This window comes from Mobula birostris, chromosome 15 (genome assembly GCF_030028105.1).
Source record: "Mobula birostris isolate sMobBir1 chromosome 15, sMobBir1.hap1, whole genome shotgun sequence".
NCBI lineage: Eukaryota > Metazoa > Chordata > Chondrichthyes > Myliobatiformes > Myliobatidae > Mobula > Mobula birostris.
In genome coordinates, this window is record NC_092384.1 from 52,612,084 (window position 1) to 52,633,387 (window position 21,304).

At 40.3% G+C, this 21,304-nt stretch overlaps 1 protein-coding gene across 4 annotated transcripts in view; it reads right to left on the bottom strand.

The window, feature by feature from the left end:
* The window catches only part of adat1 (adenosine deaminase tRNA specific 1), an 89,079-nt gene that overhangs the window by 18,111 nt on the left and 49,664 nt on the right, over nt 1–21,304 (bottom strand). For 3 of the 4 annotated variants that reach the window (XM_072279807.1, XM_072279806.1, XM_072279804.1), the window contains one exon: nt 11,322–12,097. In XM_072279807.1, the coding sequence (XP_072135908.1) occupies nt 11,965–12,097 (133 nt within the window). In that variant the 3' untranslated portion in view covers nt 11,322–11,964. Of the gene's footprint in view, nt 1–11,141; nt 12,098–21,304 lie in introns of those variants that run through there. The other variant, XM_072279805.1, reaches the window with a different exon arrangement.

The following is a 21,304-nucleotide window of genomic DNA, read 5'->3' on the forward strand; positions in this document are numbered from 1 at the left end:
CCAAAGTCTTATACAACTTCAACATAATGTCCCATCTCCTGTACTCAATACTTTGATTTATGAAGATCAATGTACGAAAAGCTTTCTGTACGACCATATTTACCTGCGATGTCACTTTCAATAAATTATGAACCTGTGTTCCCAGATCCCTTTGTTCTTTTGCACTCCTCATTGCCCTACTGTTCACTGTGTAAGACCTACCTTGGTTGATCCAACCAAAGTGCACCACCTCACATTTGGCTGACCTCCCATTTTTCCAGCTGGTTCAGATCCTGCTGCAAGCTGATAATCTTCTTCGCTGTCCACTACACCGCCAATCTTGGTGTCATTTGCAAATTTGCTGATCCAATTAACTACCTTATCATCCAGATCACTGATGTAAATGACTAAAAATGGACCCAGCACCAACCCCTGTGGCACTCCACTCGTCACAGGCCTCCAGTCAGAGGAGCAACCATCTACTACCACTCTTCAGCTTCTCCCAGAAAGCCAATGTCTAATCCAATCTATTACTTCATCTTGAATGCCAAGCAACTGAACCTTCTTGAGCAACTTCCCTTGTGGGACCTTGTAAATGGTCTTGTAGACAACATCCACTGCCTTGCCTCATCAACTTTCTCGAAAAATTCTTTAATATTGCTTAGACACAACCTACCACGCACAAAGCAATGCTGACTATCCCTGATCAATCAATGTCCGTACAAATACTCATATATCCTCTCCCTTAGAATACCTCCCAATAACTTTACCACTGCTGCTGTCAGGCTCACCAGCCTATAACTTCCTGGTTTATTTTAAAATCCTTTCTCTGAATAATGAAACAACAATAGCTATCTTCCAGTCCTCTGGTACCTCACCTGGCACTAAGGTTAATTTAAATATCTCTACTAGGGCCCCTGAAATTTCTGCAGTTCCCTCCCATGGGGTTCGAGGGACACCTTGTCAGGCTCTGGGGATTTATCCACCCGAATTTGCCTCAAGTCATCAAACACCTCCTCCCCTGTAATCTGTATGGGGGGGGCCGGCTGGTGGCCCAATGGCATCAGCGCCGGACTCTGGAGCGAAGGCTCTCGAGTTCGAATCCAAGTCAGGCCACCCCCCGAGCACACTTTCCATCCGTGCCGGGTTGAGTGTCGAGCTAGCCACTCGGTCTCATAAAAAACAAGGGTCAAGTCAGGAACGTTCATATCGTGACCCGGTTAATCCGAAAGGAGACCAGTTCTGACACCACGCGCCAGACAGGAGTGGCTGACTGGTGCGACACGCTAAAAAAAATCTGTATGGGGTCCGTGAAGTCGATGTTATAGACTCTGTGTCTGTCTCCTGAGTAAATACAGAAGCAAAAAAAACTTATCATCTTCCCCCATCTCTTTTGGCTCTACACATGGATGTACCATCTGATTTCCAGAGGATCAATTTTGTCCATTGCGATCCTATTGCTCTTAACATATTTGTAGAATTCTAGGATTCTCCTTCACCTTGTCTGCTAGGGCAACCTCGTGCCTTCTTTTAGCCCTCCTGATTTCTTTCTTAAGTGTTCTCTTGCATTTCTTATACTCCATAAGTACCTCATTTGTTCCTAACTTCCAATACCTGCTGTTCAGCTCCTTGTTTTTTTTTTTCTTAACCAGGGCCGCTATCTCTTGAAAAACAAGGTTCCCTAAAACTGTTCTCTTTATCTTTTATTCTTACAAGCTTTCTACTCTCAAAATTTCACTTTTGAAGGCTAGTTACCAAGTACACCATTGTCAGAAAATAGCCTGCCCCAATCCACACCGATACCATCCAAATTGGACTTTCTCCAATTCAGAATCTCAGCCTGTGGCTCAGACCTATCTTTTTCCAGATTTACTTTGAAACTAATGACATTATGATCACTAGATGCAAAGTGTTCCCCTACGCAAACTTCTGTCATCTGCCGGGTCTCATTCCCTATTAGCAGATCAAGTGCTGCACACTCTCTCGTTGGGACTTCTACGTACTGATTAAGGAAACTTTCCTGAACACATGTGACAAACTATTCCATCAAGTCCTTTTACAGCATGGGATTTCTAGTCAATACGTGGAAAGTTACAATCACCTACTATAACAAATTTATGTTTCTTGCAGCAGTCTACGATCTTTCTTCAAATTTGTTCTTCTAAATCCCGTGGAGCCCCATTAACGTGATCATACCTTTCTTATTCCTCGGTTCTACCCATAAAGCCACACTAGACGAGTTCCCCAGTCTGTCCTGACTGAGCACTGCTGTGGCATTTTCCCTAACTAGTAATGCCACCCCTCTCCCTTTAACCTGTCCCGCTCTATCATGTCCAAAATACCAGTACCCCAGAATACTGAGCTACCAGTCCTGCAACCAAGTCTCACTAATATCATAATTCCATGCTAAATTAAATACCAACAGCATAACAGTAAAGATGTGAACCAGGGCATTACACATTGTTTTACAATATTGAATCACAGTGGATTTAATCTGGCTTTCTTTGACACGGATCAACAGAAAAAGACCTTAGTGTCAAAGTGAAATCAGATCTCTACAAACTGATCTAAATTAATTACAAGTATAAACAAGATACTTGATTGCATAAGCATTCAGCCTTTTTAATATGACACACCAAATCATCACTGGTGCAGCCAGTTGGCTTTAGAAGTCACACAATTAGTTAAATGGAGATTACTTATGTGAAGTCAAAGGGTTTCAGTTGATTGTGGTAAAAACACACCTGCATCTGGAAGGTCCAACAGCTGATGAGATGGTATCCTGGCAAAAACTACACCATGAAGACAAAGGGACATTCCAAGCAACTCCATGAAAAGGTTTTTGAAAAGCACAAGTCAGAAGATGGATAAAGAAAATTTCCAAGTCACTTAATATCCCTTGGGTGTACAATTACGTCAATCATCAAGAAATGGAAAGAATATGGCTTCCTAGAGCAGGCCATCCTCAAAAACTGAGTGACCGTGTGAGAAGGGGACTAGTGAGGGAAGCCACCAAGAGACCTATGACAACGTTGGAGGAGTTACAAGCTTCAGTGGCTGAGATGGGAGAGGCTGCGCATACAACTATTATTGCCTGGATACTTCACCAATTGCAGCTTTATGGAAAAGTGGCAAAGAGAAAACCGCTGTTGAAAAAAAATCACATGAAATCTCGGCTAGAGTTTGCCAGAAGGCACATAGGAGACTCTGAAGTCAGCTGGAAGATGGTTCTATGGTCTGATGAAACCAAAATCGAGTTTTTTGGTCATCAGACTAGATACTATGTTTGGCGTAAGCCAAACATGGCATGTCATGAAAAACACACCATCCCTACCGTGAAGCATGGTAGTGGCTGCATCATGCTGTGGGGATGTTTCACTACAGCAGGTCTTGGAAGGGTTGTGAAGGTAGAGGGTAAAATGATTGCAGCAATATGCAGGGAAATCCTGGAGAAAAACCTGATGTAGTCTGCATGAGAACTGTGTCTTGGGAGAAGATTTGTTTTCCAGCAAGACAATGACCCCAAGCATAAAGCCAAAGCTACACAGGAACAGCTTAAAACCAACAAAGTTAATGGCCTGGAGTGGCCAAGTCAGAATCCAGACCTCAATCCAATTGAGAATTTGTGGCTGGACTTGAAAAGGGCTGTTCACCCACAATCCTCTTGCAGTTTTGTAAAGAAGAAGGGGGAAAAATTGTAGTGTTCAGATGTGCAAAGCTGATAGAGACCTATCAACATGTAATAAATTTAAATCAATTTGTAGAAATTTGTTTTCACTTTGTTGTGAAAGAGTCTTTTCTGTTGATCAGTGTCAAAAAGGCCAAATTAAATACTCTGTGATTCAATGTTGTAAAACAATAAAACATGAAAATTTCCAAGGGAGGCAAATATTTTTTATAAGGACTGTATAGTGAATAGACACAGATTCTTGGTAAGATGCCATTGATCACATCCAGTCAGTTAAAACAGGGGTCCCCAACCTTTTTTTACAGTTAGGGTTGCCAACTTTCTCACTCCCAAATAAGGGACAAAAGTAGCAGTCAAATACGGGACAGCGTTCACCCAGAGAAAGATTACCATGAGCATAAAGCCTTGAGCAGGCACCTGTGTACGCATGTGTGATGTGCGCATGCGCATACGTGCCAATTTTTTTTTCCCCACAGATCGGTTTTGACTTAATCTTCCCGACTACGCTGTACATACATTATTTCTACTTTATATAGGCTGAATACTTATCATATCATTCCTGCTTTTACTATATGTTAGTGTTACTTATTTTTGTTTTTATGTGTTATTTGGTATGATTTGTTAGGTTATTTTTTTGGGTCTGGGAACACTCAAAAATTTTTCTCATATAAATTAATAGTAATTGCTTCTGCGCTTTACACATTTTCGGCACAAAAGGTTTCATAGGAACGCTGTATCTTAGCGGGAAAAATACGGAACAAGGGTGGTCCCGTATGGGACAAACCAATTGAGCCCAATATATGGAATGTCCTGGCTAAAATGGGACAATTGGCAACCCTATGTTCAAGTTCAACAGTGCGTGACGGAATGAGGAAAGGTGCAGCTGACTCATATGGTTTCCTCACAGCCCGGTAGCACATGCTTTGTGGCCCAGTACCAGTCCGCGGCCCGGTGGTTGGGGACCGCTGAGTTAAAATACCCAAATTTTAACCCAGTTCTGATGCTCAGGCAATTCCCTTTCATGAATATTAGTTAACAGTCTTAGGGACTTCATCCTTTTTGGATGATTACATAAATGACATTAGAAAGCAGTGCTGTCTGCTTTCACCATTGTCCCTGCATTTAAGAAAACCAAGGTAGTATGCCTGAATGATTGGCGCCCTGTCGCACTCACCTCAATTTTAAGTAAATGCTTTGAGATGCTGGTTAAAGACTACATCTGCAGCATGTTACACCCACACTGTACTCCCTACAATTTGCCAATCGATGGAACTGGTCTACTGATGACGCCATCACCACAGCAGTACACACTGTCCTCACTCACCTGGAGAAGAGGGATGCAGATGTTAGAATTCTGTTCAGCATTCAACACCATAATTCCCCCAGATTTTCAAGTCAAGTCAAGTCGTCACTTTTTATTGTCATTTTGACCATAACAGCTAGTACAGTACACAGTAAAAATGAGACAACATTTTTCAGGACCATGGTACTACATGAAACAACACAAAAACTACACTAGACTACAGACCTACTGAGGGCTGCATAAAGTACACAGAACAGTGCAGGCATTACAATAAATAATAAACAAGACAATAGGCACAGCGAAGGGCAGCAAGCATTTTGACAGGAAGCTCAGGGACCTCGGCCTGCACCCCACCTTATGCAGCTGGATCCTGGACTTCCTATCAGATCGTCGATAGGTGGTAAGGATGGGCTCCCTCACCTCTGTCCCTGTGACCCTCAACACAGGTAACCCCCAAGGTTGTGTTCTGAGTCCCCTCCTCTACTCCCTTTACACCCACGACTGTGCTGCCATACACAGCTCCAATCTGCTGATCAAATTCGCAGATGACATGACTTTGATCGGCCTTATTTCTAGTGGTGACAAGACAGTCTACCAAGGAAAGGTCAACACCCTGACACAATGGTGCCAAGAAAACAACCTCTCCCTCAATATCCAAAAAACAAACGAGCTGATTGTGAATTACAGAAAGAACAGAGACAGGCTCGCCCTGATCAACATCAATGGGACTGTAGTTGAGAGGGTGAATAGTTTCAAGTTCATCTGTATACACATCACCGAAAATCTCACCTGGACTGCACACACTGCTTCGTGGCAAAAAAAAAACACAAAGCACACCAATGTCTCTTCTACCTCAGGCCACTGAAGAAGTTCAGCATGAGCCCCTAAATCTTCAAGACCTTCTATAGGGGCACCATTGAGAGCATCCTGAATGGCTGTACTACTGCCTGGTATGGAAACTGCACCAACCTTGATTGCTGGGCACAGCAGAGAGTGGTACAGACAGCCTAACACATCTGTAGATGTGAACTTTCCTTCATTGACATTTATAGCAGCAGGTGTGTAAAGAAGGTCTGGAAGATCATCGGGAAAACCAGTCACCCCAACCATAAACTCTTTCATCTGCTTCCCCCTGGCAAACACTACCGCAGCATTAAAGCCAGGACCATCAGGCTACAGGACAGCTTCTTTCTACAAGCCATTAGACTTTTAAATTCACATGTCTGTACATTGTGATGGAGTCATAACACAAAGATTTTTACTCCCTCACATTGTGGGATGGATGTAAAATTTAAATAAATTCAATTCAAATCACCCCAAGTATCATGAAGTTTTTTTTTAAAATCCTCAGTGTAATAATGAAATTTTTGTCAAGAGAAATACCAATGATAACTGCGGCCTTTCAAAATTGCATCTTTTGTTAAAAAGTAAAATCACATCCAAGACCAAAATAGAAAATTCTCCTCAGTTATTGAAGCTCTGAATTTCTTTACTGCCTGTGGAAAAAGTCCATGCAAAACTGAGAACATGGTCAAGATAGAAAGGAATGGGGTGTGTCTGGAAGCTCCAGTTTTAAGCCCCAACAAATTTTCTTTATGACCCTATGGAAAAATAGTATCATTGTTTTAATTGTTTGTATTAGAGACAGAGGTCACAAAGAACAGTACATTTACTGTCCTGAAACATTTCTTCCCTACCAGAACTGATGACTAGTTCAGTCACAACCGGATTTCACATTATACCTATCAACAAGATGCATTTCCAAAACACTATAGATATTATGGTGTCAGTTACATATGAACTTTGCAAACATTTTGTCAGCTGCAGAATAATATTAGTTTCCTGAAGTTACCTTTGTTAGCTTAGGAAACATTAACTCCAATTTAATTCATTTCTAATTATTTGAAATCAATCTGCAGCAGAAGAAGTATTCCAATTAAAACTTTATGTTAGCACATGTTAAGATTCAAAGAATATATTCCTATATTACATCATTCACTATTTTACCTCAATGTAATCTATATCCTTTCCCATAGCTTTTGAAAGCCTAGCAATGCTACAAATGCTATTTCTTAAATATTCTTTTACTGCTACATTCTCCAGTTAGTCCACCTTGCTACTGAGAAGTAAGTGCCAAAATGTCTCCATCCTTATTGGTTTGCGAATGTACTGGTAAAGAAAATCCTCAGAAGCAGATATCAAAAGTTTTTCTTAATCGCTCCTTATAGTATTATTACTCTCCTAGTCTAAACTCTCTGGTTTTTGCACATTTCTACTCCCAAAAGATAATTGTTTCTGAATTGGTAGATTCTGCTCTTGAAAATTCTCTAATTACTACTGACATCCCTAAAAAGGCTAATTATCCTCTACCTGACTCCATCCAAAATCTTAACAATTTTGTTATACAGCTATTCCTCCCTTTTATACATATTTTTCCATCTTTTCAATAACACATCACACACCTATCCAAATTTAAATCCAGGGTGGGTCCTAGCTCTTGTGAGGTGCAACCTATATACCATGCACAGATCCATTCTTGTCCAGTATCGGTCCCAGTGGCCCAGGAATCTAAAGCCTTCACTTCTTTCATCTGCACTATTTGCTTAATAGTATAAATCACTGAGTAATCCCCTTTGATGGTATGCATCTCTTACCTAACCCACTAAAAATCTGCTTTCATTTTGGTAGCTCCAATGCACATGATCACAAACAGCTGCACAGGGTTGTGAACTCAACCAGCTCCATCATGGGCAGAACTCTCCCCATCACCAAGACATCTTCAAGAGGTAGTGCCTGAAGAATGTGGCATCCATCACCAAGGACACTCGCCATTTGGGACATGCCCTCTTATCATTACTGCCATCAGGGAGGAGGCACAAAAACGTGAAGATCCACACTCAATGATTCAGAAATAGCTTCTTCCCAAGAGCCATCAGATTTGTGAATGGTCAATAAACACTAATTTGTTATTCTGTTTTTTTTGCACACTTTTTATACATTGTAATAAAATCACTATAACAAAAATTTTACATCTTTGCACTGTACTGCTGCTGCAAAAGAACAAAAGAATCATACAGGTCAGTGATGATAAACCAGGTTCTCATTCTTTGATGTTGACATGTATCAGTACTTCTGGCTGATTCCCTTTACCAGCACCACTCTGTCCTCCAGATATCCTCACCCTATCCTTTGCCTTGACATCAAGGGGGCAAAACCAAACAACTTCCCCTTGCTTCACTGAGTTCCCTTGCTCAACATTCAGTAGAAATAACAATGATAGTGCAATCTCACATGACTGGAATTAAATCAGCCTTTTACAAATACCCTTGCTCTCTCAGTTCACATTCTTCACACAAGGTAGAAACTCCACCATTGCGATGCATGTTTCCAGCTATTTAATTGCAACATTGACAAGTAGCTTGTTCACTAACACCGTAAATAAAATCATGAGGTCCAAGAACATTTAACAGTGGTACTGAACTAAATTTACAAATTAGTATCCTCACAAAGTTCTTGTTTTTTAGACTAAGTAGAAATTCAACTCCGAAGAAACAGCCTTTAGCGATCAGAGGTAACCAACCATACAGATGAGTAGAGGAGAAAGGAAGATACAAGAGACAAGGCTTTTCAACTTGGGTCCTTCACTCCTTCTTTCCCCAAATCCAAAATAAATTCAAAGGCAAGCTGCAATAGACAATCATTATCAACTAATAATAATGCACCATAATTTCCTTTTATCTTTATAATCTCCAGCTCAGAAATGGCTAAAACCACAAATTATAATATTATAAGTGAGGTAGTGATTACTTATAAAGATTAAGATACTTTTAATTCCAAAAGTGAATTGTTAATATCAAACTTAATTGTCCAAGGTCTTAAAATGTTACAGTATTTATAAATCCTAAGCTTCTTATGGGATAGCAGGGAGGGAATAAGTGCACATTGTATCAAATTGCAGTGTGATACAAATACTTCCATGCAAGTGTTAAAATGATACCTTCCTTTTGTACTTCTGTGATCCAGAGTGGACTATTTAATCAAAGGCAAGTTTTAAATTTAATTGCTTTCAGACGGATTATTCCTTCAAGTTTTGTGAATGAGTGCAAATTTGTAAAATATATCCTCCACCTCATAATATTGCTGAAATAATGGTGGATGTACTCAAGAGATCAAGCAATCTCAATGAAGGAGTTAAGATTTGTGTTCCTGACCTTTGAAGCATTTACTCTCGTTTCACCCTGCATTGATATTGCCTAACCTATGCCAGCCCTTGTTTCCATTTCCCATTTCGAACTTCTGAGATACTCCCTATCTGATGAACAAGAGCAGAAATTTAGCAGGGAACACAAGTTCATATAATGAAAGGAAGTGAGACAGACTGAACATTGCTCATTGTTTCCAAAATGGAACTGTGCCTATTTTTTTTTGAATATTGTAACAGGATACTCATGATTTTTTTTTTTGTTTTGACAGTTTCCACAATTCAAATGCTTAAATCTGAAATTTTATTTCAGCAATCTCCATGAGCACGCTTCCAGGGCTTGTAATGATCAGTCCTTGAAAAGTCAAGTTGAAGAAAATTTCCAGTACTGTATATCTGACAAACACATCTAGCTTTCGATCCTCCTGTGTGCAGCATGATTTTGTGCAAGGAAACTTTACTCCAAGCAAATTTTGTTTTTATATATACAGGTCTTCACCAGGTTACAACAGGGTTCCATTCATGAGAACTGTTTGTAACCTAAACAGTATGCAAGTTGGAAATGAGACCAGCCAGTAATACACTTAAATAAAAACAGAACCCGGCAAAGGCAACAAGTTGCTAAATCAGGGTTCTTATCACTCACTTTCTGATATTGCCACAAACCATTCCCAATCAGAAGAAAGTGTATGTAACCTTGCAGCAGTTGGTAAATCTATCCTGTCAGTACCTGAAATGTTCATTCAAATACACAGGCCATACACAAGTTAGGCAGCCATCTTATATTAAGAGAATATTTGATATTCATCCAGCAGTTAATGTAGTGAGTACAAGTCTCTATGAGAAACCTTAACTTTGTTTTCTAAAGTAAAGACTTTTGTGTTTTTAGGGCAACCCAGTATAATTGTTACAAATTGATGCCAACAATGTTCATTTCTGGAAATATTATGCATTAAATATGTATTGTTGGATCCAGGGTACTGTGGATGAGATTAATCTCTCCATAAACATGAGCATTAAAGTACCACTGAGTAGTGTTTGAAGAGGAACAGAAAAATTCTCAAGTTCTGCCAAACATTTATCATTTCAGGTAACAAAAGAAAATTAAAGTTATGACAAGCTATGATAACCAAGCAGTTTACCACAAAGTGGAAAGTGTATTTCTAAAGTATATTACACTACTACTCTACAGAGACCATATCTCCTTACACAGTACTGATTGATTATACTTAGTCTCTCAAATCTAAACACTCATGGTATAAGTGCCCCCAGACTGTGCTGGGAACCTAGTTCAAATCTTGAACTCCACTAGTGTTCTTGCTGCAAATGATTGCTTGGCAATGGAGCGTCTGCCTGTGAGGGCTGGTGTTGTGCCCAATGGGGTGAGCAATGTGGCTACCCACTGCGAAATACGAGATTCAGAGTTGCTGGGTACTTGCAACACCTGCTCTTTGTGTTGTGATACTGTCAAATTCTCCAACTCCTGAGCCTAGAAATTACTCTCTGCTACAAAGCTCAATAGTAGAGAGCTTCAAACACATCTAACACACACAATAAACATCTATGTAATGCGTCAATAAATGGACTGGCTGCTGCCAGTATTCAGTAGTGACCTGCATTCACAGAGTCAGCTAGGTGCAGCATGAACCCTATGTTGTGACACCTGAACAGCTGCACCACTAACCCCAGCTCAATATCAATACCGATAGGTAGCTTTTCACATCAGACTGAAGATGATCCATTGCTGCGAGGGTAGCAACCAAGGACGGAGATATGCATCAAATTCTCAGTACATCAGCAGCTACAGGAATGGCAGGGTTTGCACCAGCACAATCAGTGATAAGTCTCTCCACATATAATGCTATATCACTCCTCTTTGGTACCAATTCCACTGGAGCTCTCATGCTCCAGAAATACCTCCTAACCACTAAGTGAGGTACCAGTGTATTAACTGGAAAGTGCAATGGAATATCCTGAGGAGAGAACAGTCACTACACAAATGCAAAATTCTTTCATTTATGGGTAGCAAGTCAAAATTACCATGTGAGAGACTACTTCTGTTAATTATCCCAATACACTATTTCACGTATCTTTGCAATACGTTCTAATGTGCTTGAAAATGGAAAAAAAATGAAGCTCAAAATACTTACATGCAAAGATGTTTATTTATGAAGTATGGGAAAGTGCTTTTGAAGTAAGTTATTAACCGTAGGCATATGGTTTCTTTACTATGCCTTTTCTTAAAAAGTGTCCCATACTTTGCAAAACGAACACACTAGAAAGTCACACACATCAAAGTTGCTGGTGAACGCAGCAGGCCAGGCAGCATCTGTAGGAAGAGGTGCAGTTGACGTTTCAGGCCGAGACCCTTCATACTTGGGAGAGTTGTTTATAATACAATATGGCCAAAGAAAGAGGTTAACAAGTATGGATTATTAGCAGAGAAAGAAATAAATCTAAAATTATACACACAAAGAATTAGGTTCCTAATGCTACAAACCAAATAAAAATATAAAAAGGTGTCTAACTTGCACTACTATTCCAAGCTATTAAATACCAATAACACAATTCTGGTAAATTACTAGAATTGGAGGCCAACAAATTTCCCTTTTAGTTTCAATCTAGGAATAGTCAACAATCAGTTTAATTAAAAGCTAACAGTTAAAAAAAAATTGCTCATACATGTTTTATCCCTGCAAGATTTCAAAGGCAAAGATAAAAAAAAATCTGCTGTGACCATCCACATGGCAGAAAAGGCAATTATCTTTGTCATGTTACTGTATTGTTTGCTACCTAATAAAATTGTAGCAAGTCCCTTGGGGTTCTAATCCACGTTACAAATGCTTGCTTCAGTACTTCATTCCATGCTTGTTGGTAATCTGCTGCAGCTTCCTTGAATTCCCAGTAAGTTTTTAGTTTAACGTTTCTGTAAGAGCAATGTAATAATGAGTAAGAGAATAATCATGGTTATGAATAATGAAATACTAAAAACAGGAACCTAATATGATAAAAGCTTCACAAAATAAAATTTAAAATAACAATTCTTCTCTTTATTCCCTGGTTATATTTTCATACAGTTGTTCTTAGTCAACAGTTGTTTTTAATGCCACAAGTCACAGACACCTTTTCTACATCAGCAACCTGCAATTTGTGGTAACTATAGTACCAAGTAGATATTGCACATGCCATGCTATCAATATCATTTGTTTTCTTTTTGGTGAACAACTTCAGAGTACTGCTTCATTGTACATGGCATACTTCTACAGCATCATAATTAAAGATTTGTCATTTGTTTGAATTCTAAAGCAATGCAAATGGAGAAAATCCAATTTGTACATTGCTCAAATTTGAAAACAATGAATACAATTTCACCAAACACTGCATAATTACTGAAGAGACTGGGAGATTTTCTCTATGTTAGGGATAGAGTGGGCAGTATAGTGATGCAGAATTAGTGCTACTATCACTTGCCACCATCTCCTAACCCCATCCCCCCCCACACCTGGTGCTACCTGCCTGTCCACTTACACCATTCCTCAGTTCACCAATCAGCTAAGTTCCTATCCTACCACTCTTTAGCCAGAGAGTGGCGGACCTGTGGAATTCTTTGCCACAGGCAGCTGTGGAGGTCAAGTCCTTATGTATATTTAAGGCAGAAGTTGATAGAGTCTTGACTGGTCAGAGTGCGAAGGGATATGGGGAGAAGGCAGGAGATTGGGATGAGAGGAAAATTGGATCAGCCATGATGAAATGGGGGAGCAGACTCGATGGGCCAAATAGTCTAACTCTGCTCCTATATCTTATGGTCACTCCCCCTCTCCTCTTCTTACTCGTCATTTGCCCACTCCACACTCAGTCTGGATGCAGGGTTCGACCCAAAATGTTGACACTGATTCCTCAGATACTAGCCAACCACCGAGATCCTTCAGCAGATTGTTTGTTGCTCCAGATATCAGAATCAGCAGACTTTTGTATTCCAGTCTGGGGTTACCTGTACACTCTGCAGAGTACCCCTGTGGCCTTAAAAACAAGTTTGGATACTGTTGTGGGCAGGAGAACAACCTAGCAGGGTAAAGCCAGAGCGAGAAGGTCTCTGGCACTGAGCCTGGCTCTGCGGCTCAGCAGGGAAGGGCAAGAAGGTGAGTGCAGTGGCGATAAGTGAGTCAGTAGTTAGTGGAACAGACAGGAAATTCTGTGGACGTGAAAGAGACTCCCGGATAGTATGTTGACTCCGAGGTGCCAAGGTCAGGGACATCTCAGATTGGGTCCACAGCATTCATCAGGGGGAGGAACAGTGAGCAGAAGTCATGGTACATATTAGGAACATAGAAAACCCACAGCACAATACAGGCCCTTCAGCCCACAATGCTGTGCCAAACATGTACTTACTTTAGAAATTACCTAGGGTAACCCATAGCCCTCTATTTTTCTAAACCACGTACCTATCCGGGACCCCATCGTACCCACCTCCACCACCGTCGCTGGCAGCCTATTCCACACACTCACCACTCTCTGCGTAAAAAACTTATCCCTGACATTCCCTCTGTACCTACTTCCAAGCACCTTAAAACTGTGCTCTCTCATGTTAGCCATTTCAGCCGTGGGAAAAAGCCTCTGACTATTCACATGATCAATGCCTCTCATCATCTCATACACCTCTCATCCTCTGTCACTCCAAGGAGAAAAGGCCAAGTTATATTGGTACCAACAAAAAAAGGGATGAGATCTTGAAGAGGGAATATAGGGAGTTACGAAGCTAAAAAGCAGGACCTCAAGGGTGGAAATCTCTGGATTGCTGCCTGTGCCACGTGCTAGTGAGGTTAAGGATATGGTTTGCCAGGAATGTGTGGTTGAAGAATAGGTCCAGGTGAGTGGGGTTTCAGACTTGTAGATCACTGGGACCTTTTCTGGGGAAGTATGACCTGTAGAAAAGTGACGGGTTATACCTGATCTTAAGAATGACGAAAGTCCTTGTGGGCAGATTTGCTAGAGCTGTTGGGAGGGTTTAAACTAGGTTGGCAGGAGGATGGGAACCAGAGTGATAGGTCAGATGATGGAACAGTTGGTGTAAAGGTAGATGCAATATATAGGGAGACTGTGAGAAAGAATAGGCCGTGGATAGGGCATAAGCTGTCAGTTGGATGGATTGAAGTGTGTTTAATGTGAGAAGTATGAGGAAAATGGATAATGAAATTAGGGCTCTGTGGTGGAATGAATCAGATTTGATCAGGGAGCTTAAGGGAGAGTAACTCTTGGGAGGCAGTGATCATAATATGAGAGAAGAGCAAAGATGTGATGTTGAGGCTTTATAAACATTGTTCAGCCTGCCCTTGGAGTATTGTCAGCAGTTTTGGGCCCCCTATCTGAGAAAAGATGCACTGGCATTGGAGAGGGTCCAGAGAAGTTAACGAGAATTATCCCAAGAATTAAAGGGTTAATGTATAGGAATGCTTGATGGCTCTGGGCCTGTACTCGCTGGAGTTTAGAAGAATGAGAGAGGATCTCATTGAAACCTATCAAATATTGAAATGCCTAGATAGAGAGGATGTGAAGAGGAAGTTTCCTATAGTGGGCAAGTCTAGAACCAGAGGACACAGCCTCAGAATAGAGATGAGAAGGAATTTCTTTAGTCAGAGGGTGGTGAATCTGTGAAATTCATTGCCATGGATGGCTGTGGAGGCCAAGTTATTTAGCATATTTAAAGCAGAGGCTGATAGATTCTTGGTTAGTTAAGGCGTCAAAGGTTACAAGGAGAAAGCAGAATGAGGTGACAGGGATGATAAATCAGCAATGATGGAATGGTGGAAGAGACTCGATGGGCCAAATGGCCTAATTCTGCTGCTATGGTCAGTGACTAATGGTGCTCCACAGGGATCCATCTGTTCTGAGATCGCTACTCTTTGTGATTTTTATAAATGACCTGATGAAGAAATTAAAAAGGTGGGTTAAGAAGTTTGCAGATGATATTAAGGTTGTTGGTGGTGTGGATAATGTAAAAAGTTAACATAGGTTACAATGGGACATTCCCAGGATACAGAGCAGGGATGAGAAGTAGCAAGTGGAGAAAAGTGTGAAGTGATACACTTTGGAAGGTCAAAACTTGTTGGCAGAGTAAAAAGGTCAAAGGCAAGATTCTTTGCAGTGTGGAGAAACAGAAGGACCTTGGGGTACAAATCCACACATACCTCACAGATGCCTTCAAGTTGAGAGAGTGATCAAAAAGGTACATGCTATGCTGACCTTCGTTAGTTGGGGGATTAAGTTCAAGAGCCGTGAGGTAATTTTGCAGCTCTAGTGAACTCTGGTTAGAGCACACTTGGAGTAATGTGTTCAGTTCTGATCACTTCATTATAGGAAGGATGTGGAAGCTTTTGACAGAGTGCAGAGATTTACCAGCTTGCTGCCTGGGTTACAGAATATATCTGATGAGAAAAGATTGAGTGAGGTAGGGCTTTTCTCTTTGTAGTGAAAGAGAATGACAGCAGACTTAACAGATATATTGGACAGCCAGGGTGACATTTACTAACACAAGAGGACATACTTTTGAGGTGAATGGGAGAAAGTATAGAGGGGATGTCATTGTTGGATTTTTAAAAAATATATAAAAGAGTGGTAAGTGCATGGAATACATTCCCTAGATGGTGATAGTGGCACACAGAGTGGAGACATTTGTGAGACTTTTAGATAGGCACATGGATGAAAGAAAAATGGAGGGCTATGAGGGAGAGAACAGTTAGATGGATCTTGGAGAAGGTTAAAAGACTGGCACAACATAATGGGTTGAAGGGCCTGTAATGTGCTGTACTGCTTTAAGTTTTATGTCTCCGTACAACAATCACAATGCAGTTGAAAGGTTATGCTGTGGGTAAAAGCTTTTCCAGGACCCTAAATCCATAAGACATAGGAGCAGAATTAGGCCATTCAGCACATCAAATCTGTTCTGCCATTTGATCATGGCAGATTTATTTTCCCTTTCAATCCCATTCTTCTCCCTTCTCCCTATAATCTTTGACATCCTTACTAAGCAAGAACCTATCACACTCCGCTTTAAATCTACCCAATGACTTAACCTCCCCAGTCGTTTGTGGCAATGAATTCCACAGATCCACCACCCTCTGGCTACAGAATCTAACTAAGTACATCTGTTTGGTATAAAAATCTACTACAAGCTGCACTCAACATACTTTATTTTCACTCTTAATTGAATTCAGCACTGAGTGAAAAATAAGCCAAATACACTCCACATGTTGGCCAATTTGAATTATTAGGCTCAGTATCAGGACACCAAACTTACTTAAGTCTGGGAATAAACAGCTTGTCTTTTCAAACTGAAACAGCTGCAAAACATTTACCTTTTGTATCGGCTCCAGTGTGACAACGTTAAAAATAGATTTGTTTCTGTGCTTAAACATACGACCATGCAGTGACCAATAAAATTCTGTGAGGCAACATCATATGATACACATTACCTCAAACTTTCAAAATTCTGTGTAATTAGAAACATACAGTGAAGCCTTCTTATTTAAAGGCATGCAATAAGTAAAGGCAGCAGTGTTCCAGCCCCCAACTGCTGTAAATCCTGCATATTCAGAAATCAAGAATATGTTTACTTAATAATTATTTACAGAACATGGGCACTATGGGCAATGCCAATACCATTACTCATCCAAAACTACCCTTAAAAAGGCGGTAGGAAGTCACTTTCTCGAACCACTGCAATCTTTCTGGTGATAGTGCCCATGACATATTATCGGTTAGAGAGTTCCAAATTTGGATATAGTGACAATGAAAGATTGGCAGTGTGTTTCCGTTTCAGAATATCATGTGAGTTGGAGGGAAATTTGATAACGTTCTTAATTATCTCAGGGTTAGGTGGTTCTATCAGAGGAGCAAAGGCACTAACTGTGGGCATTTAGTAGTTGGCATACAGTTAATGCATCGATAGTGAGGGAGTGAATGTTTGGGGGCGGGGGGTGGAAGGGCTCAATCAAGCAGACCTAATTCTATATGATTCTGAGCTTCTTTGAGTGTTATCAGATGCAGTCATCCAGATAATATTCCATCGTACTCCTGATATCTAGCTTGTTGAGGATGAAAAGGCTTTGGGAAATTAGACAGTGCTTCACATAGTAGGACACCCAGCCTCAGACGAACTCTTTAAGCTATGGTATTTATGTATCCAATCCAAATGAGTTCCTGGTCAATGGTGATCCTAGGAAGTTGGAGGAGAACTCTGAGATAGTTGTACCTTTGAATAAGGTGTGGAAGAGCTTAGGTCCTATTAGTTGGTTGGCATATGTTGCAAAGCTCATGTCCAAATGTCATTTAGGTTGTCAGGGAGAAGCAGGTTCGTGAGTTCCATAAGTGAGACAGAAGACACTAATTACAAGTAAGCACATTAACCATTTATTTTACAGACAAACAGTGAAACACTTGAGATCAAACATCAATGTCAAACAAGTACTCATCGAAGCCACTCTTAAGTTACAAAAACTATGTCACTAAACATTCAGTAATACTTCAAACTCAACAGGTACTTTGTTAAGTCTCCCCAAATTACACAACTACTGAACTAAACATTCAACAAACAGGTACGTAGCTATGTGTGCATGCAGATCCTCATATATCTATAGCACGCTTTTCCAGTGGTCCTTCAGCACTGGTCACAACCTCAGTGTGAAGATGAGCCCCTGGAGACAGAGAGTGAGTCTCTTGCACATGCTGCTCTTATACCCCTGAGGCGCCCAGAACTGGAAAACAATGGGGAAAGAGCTGCTGCATCCTTCAAATAGGCCAATCAACGACTGGGATAGCAGAAGGACTTTCTATTGGCGAGTAAATTAACACTTCACATTACATGGCCTGAACATTTTCCATTTCATGTTGACTGTGAAAGGAATTGTACAATCAGCAGCAAACATCCCCACTTCTGATCTTACGAGGTGGAAGGAAAATCATGGTTTAAGCAGCTGAAGAAACCTCACTAACCTGAGGAATCCTTGCAGCAATATCCTGCAGCTAAGATCACGAACTCCAATAAACACCTTCTTCTGTGCGGATAAACCTAACTAATAGACTATTTCATGATTGATTCCAACTAGCTTCAGCTTTATCAGATGCAGCAATATTATCCTCATGCAAGGACAATTACATTATTGAACTCTGGAAGTTAGGTTTGGACACATTTGGACAAACACTGCAAAGAGGTCTGTACCTGAATAGTCTTGGCAAAACAATTCTGTTGATGGCCATAATACAATTTCAACTAGCTTAATAAAAAGAATGAGTGATTGATCTTTCTTGTAGTATGGCTGATAATTGAAATAATGAGTGCATGGAAAATGTTGCTCATATAGAAACATGGACAAAACTGACATGCAATCAATTTAGTAGAAAGTGTACTTATCTACTTGGTTATACTTTTTAGGCAAATTTTTCTGAAAGCTGCAAGGAATAGAGTATTTGTTCAGTAACATGACTGTATATGATAGATGATCTGAGTAAACTGCAAGACATAAAGAGCGCTTGCTATCTGGAACCAAAATGGGCATGTTCATTTTGTAGAGAAATATTAACACATTCAAGTGATTGATGCAAGAAAATACTTCTAAAAATTGCACATACAAGCTAACAATTTTGTTGCAATACTCCAGAACTTCAACTAAAAGAGTTTATTGAAATGTTGAAGGGCAACTCAAATACCAGCCTCAAATTACATTCCCACACTACATTGGATCAATTTCAACCACTCACTTAAATAAGCAGCCTCCAACTTAAATTACAGGTATTTCTAATTCATTCCTAAAAGAATTCATTATCTTGCTTTACTTAGCACCATTCACTGAGAAATATCCTTCCTCACAGAGGCACAGTGAATGCTGAACATCACTGAAATAGTCAGAGATGAGCAACAGAGGATTAAAATAACTTTTAAAGGCAAAGTAGGAGGAAGATGAAGGGATTTAGCAGAATTGAAAAGTGGAAGAAGAAACAGATTAAGATGGCAAAAGAAAAAGTCATGAGGTCAGAACTAGGAAATCAAGTGGTTGGTTTACAATATAGTGAATGTATTGTACATTAGGTTTAAAACTAGTTGATGAACAGTATCCTCATAAAGACTGAAATATATGAATAATGAACTAAAAATATATTAGATGATTGGGATATTATGGTCAGGGAGAAACTGTATAAAAGAAAATCCGATGTTGAAATGTTTAACAAAAGATTTTGGCAGAACTCTAAAGGCAGCAAGCTGTAACTCTGCCTATGAGTAAGGGCATACAACATTCCTCAGGACAAGATGAACACACTTTGCTAGCTGGAAGACAAATAAGGGAAAGGGAAATTCTAGAACAAATTTCTTTGTAGATATACAGCACTTGAAAATGTACTTGCCTGAAGGAATTGCATAAAAATTCTAAGGCCACTCAGTGTCAAAAATGAAAAAAGCCATGATCACGTTTGCAAACCATAGAATCATTGACCGTGACCTCTGTTAGTTCAGTAACAAGGTGAGGCAAATTAGACACAAATGGGTCATTGGAATGCTAATGGACTCCTCAAAATAGGAAATATAAGCTCTCAGGTAGGCAGCTAACCAGGCAATGGAGACATTACGCTAACCTTGGCATAACATCTTGATCAACTCGAGCAGACCTGCAAAACATTCACTACAGCCACTGCATTATACTTTAGCCCTTTGTTTTTGTGATCTGCTAAAAAAGTTAAAAATTTACAAAAACTGCTTTGGCAAGAATTAAGGTGTGTCAAATGTGAGTCATCCCACAGTTGATGGACTGAATTGTAAAGCATTGACAATGATCTTGGAAGTTACAAAACTGTATTGACAATTTTGGATAGGATCACAGCCTGGATTCAATTATGGACCGAGTATATCAGGGATGAACCAAGAGTAACTACCCTGAACACCACAACTAATTTAGTAGCAAGGGGTATCAATGGGAAAACACTCCCATAGTTAGATTGCTGCCTCACACAAAACAAATGGTGGTGCTTGCCAGAGGCCCTAAGGACAATCACTACAGAGATTACGTAGTGCACAAGTAGAACTATTTTCAGCAGCTTCATCAAGATCTTCTTTCCATTATGAGGTTGGAAGTGAGATAGAACATGACAATACAGGCCCTTTGGCCCACAATGTTGTGCCAATCTTTAAACCTACTCCAAGACCAATCTAATACTTCCTTCCTGCATAGCCCTCCATTTTTCATTCATCTACGTGCCTAAGAGTTTCTTAAATGTCCCTCATGTATTTGCATCTACACATCCTCAGCACCCACCCTCACTCTGTGCAAAAGTCTGCCGCTGACATCTCTATACTTTACTTCAATCAGCTTAAAATTATGCCCCCTCATATTAGCCATTTACACCCTGGAAAAATGGAACAGGCTATCCACCCTATCAATGCCCCTTATCATTTTGTACACTTTTGGCGAGTTGCCTTTCATCCTCCTCACCAAAGAGAAAAACCCTAGCTTGCTATGTTTTACGAGTCTGTGGTCTGTGGTGGCCAGTGCTATCATGTTTGCTGTTGTGTACTGGGGCAGCAGGCTGAGGGTAGTAGACACCAACAGAATCAACAAACTCATTCGTAAGGCCAGTGATGTTGTGGGGATGGAACTGGACTCTCTGACGGTGGTGTCTGAAAAGAGGATGCTGTCTAAGTTGCATGCCATCTTGGTCAATGTCTCCCATCCACTACATAATGTACTGGGTGGGCACAGGAGTACATTCAGCCAGAGACTCATTCCACTGAGATGCAGCACAGAGCGTCATAGGAAGTCATTCCTGCCTGTGGCCATCAAACTTTACAACTCCTCCCTTGGAGGGTCAGACACCCTGAGCCGATAGGCTGGTCCTGGACTTATTTCATAATTTACTGGCATAATTTACATAGTACTATTTAACTATTTATGGTTCTATTACTATTTATTATTTATGGTGCAACTGTAACAAAAACCAATTTCGCCCTGGGATCAATAAAGTATGACTACTACTACTACTACAACAACAACAGAGAACACAGAAACAGGCCGTTTGGCCCGCAATGTTGAACTGAACTAATGATATTAGTAACCAAACTAATCCCTTCTGCCTACACAGTGACAATATC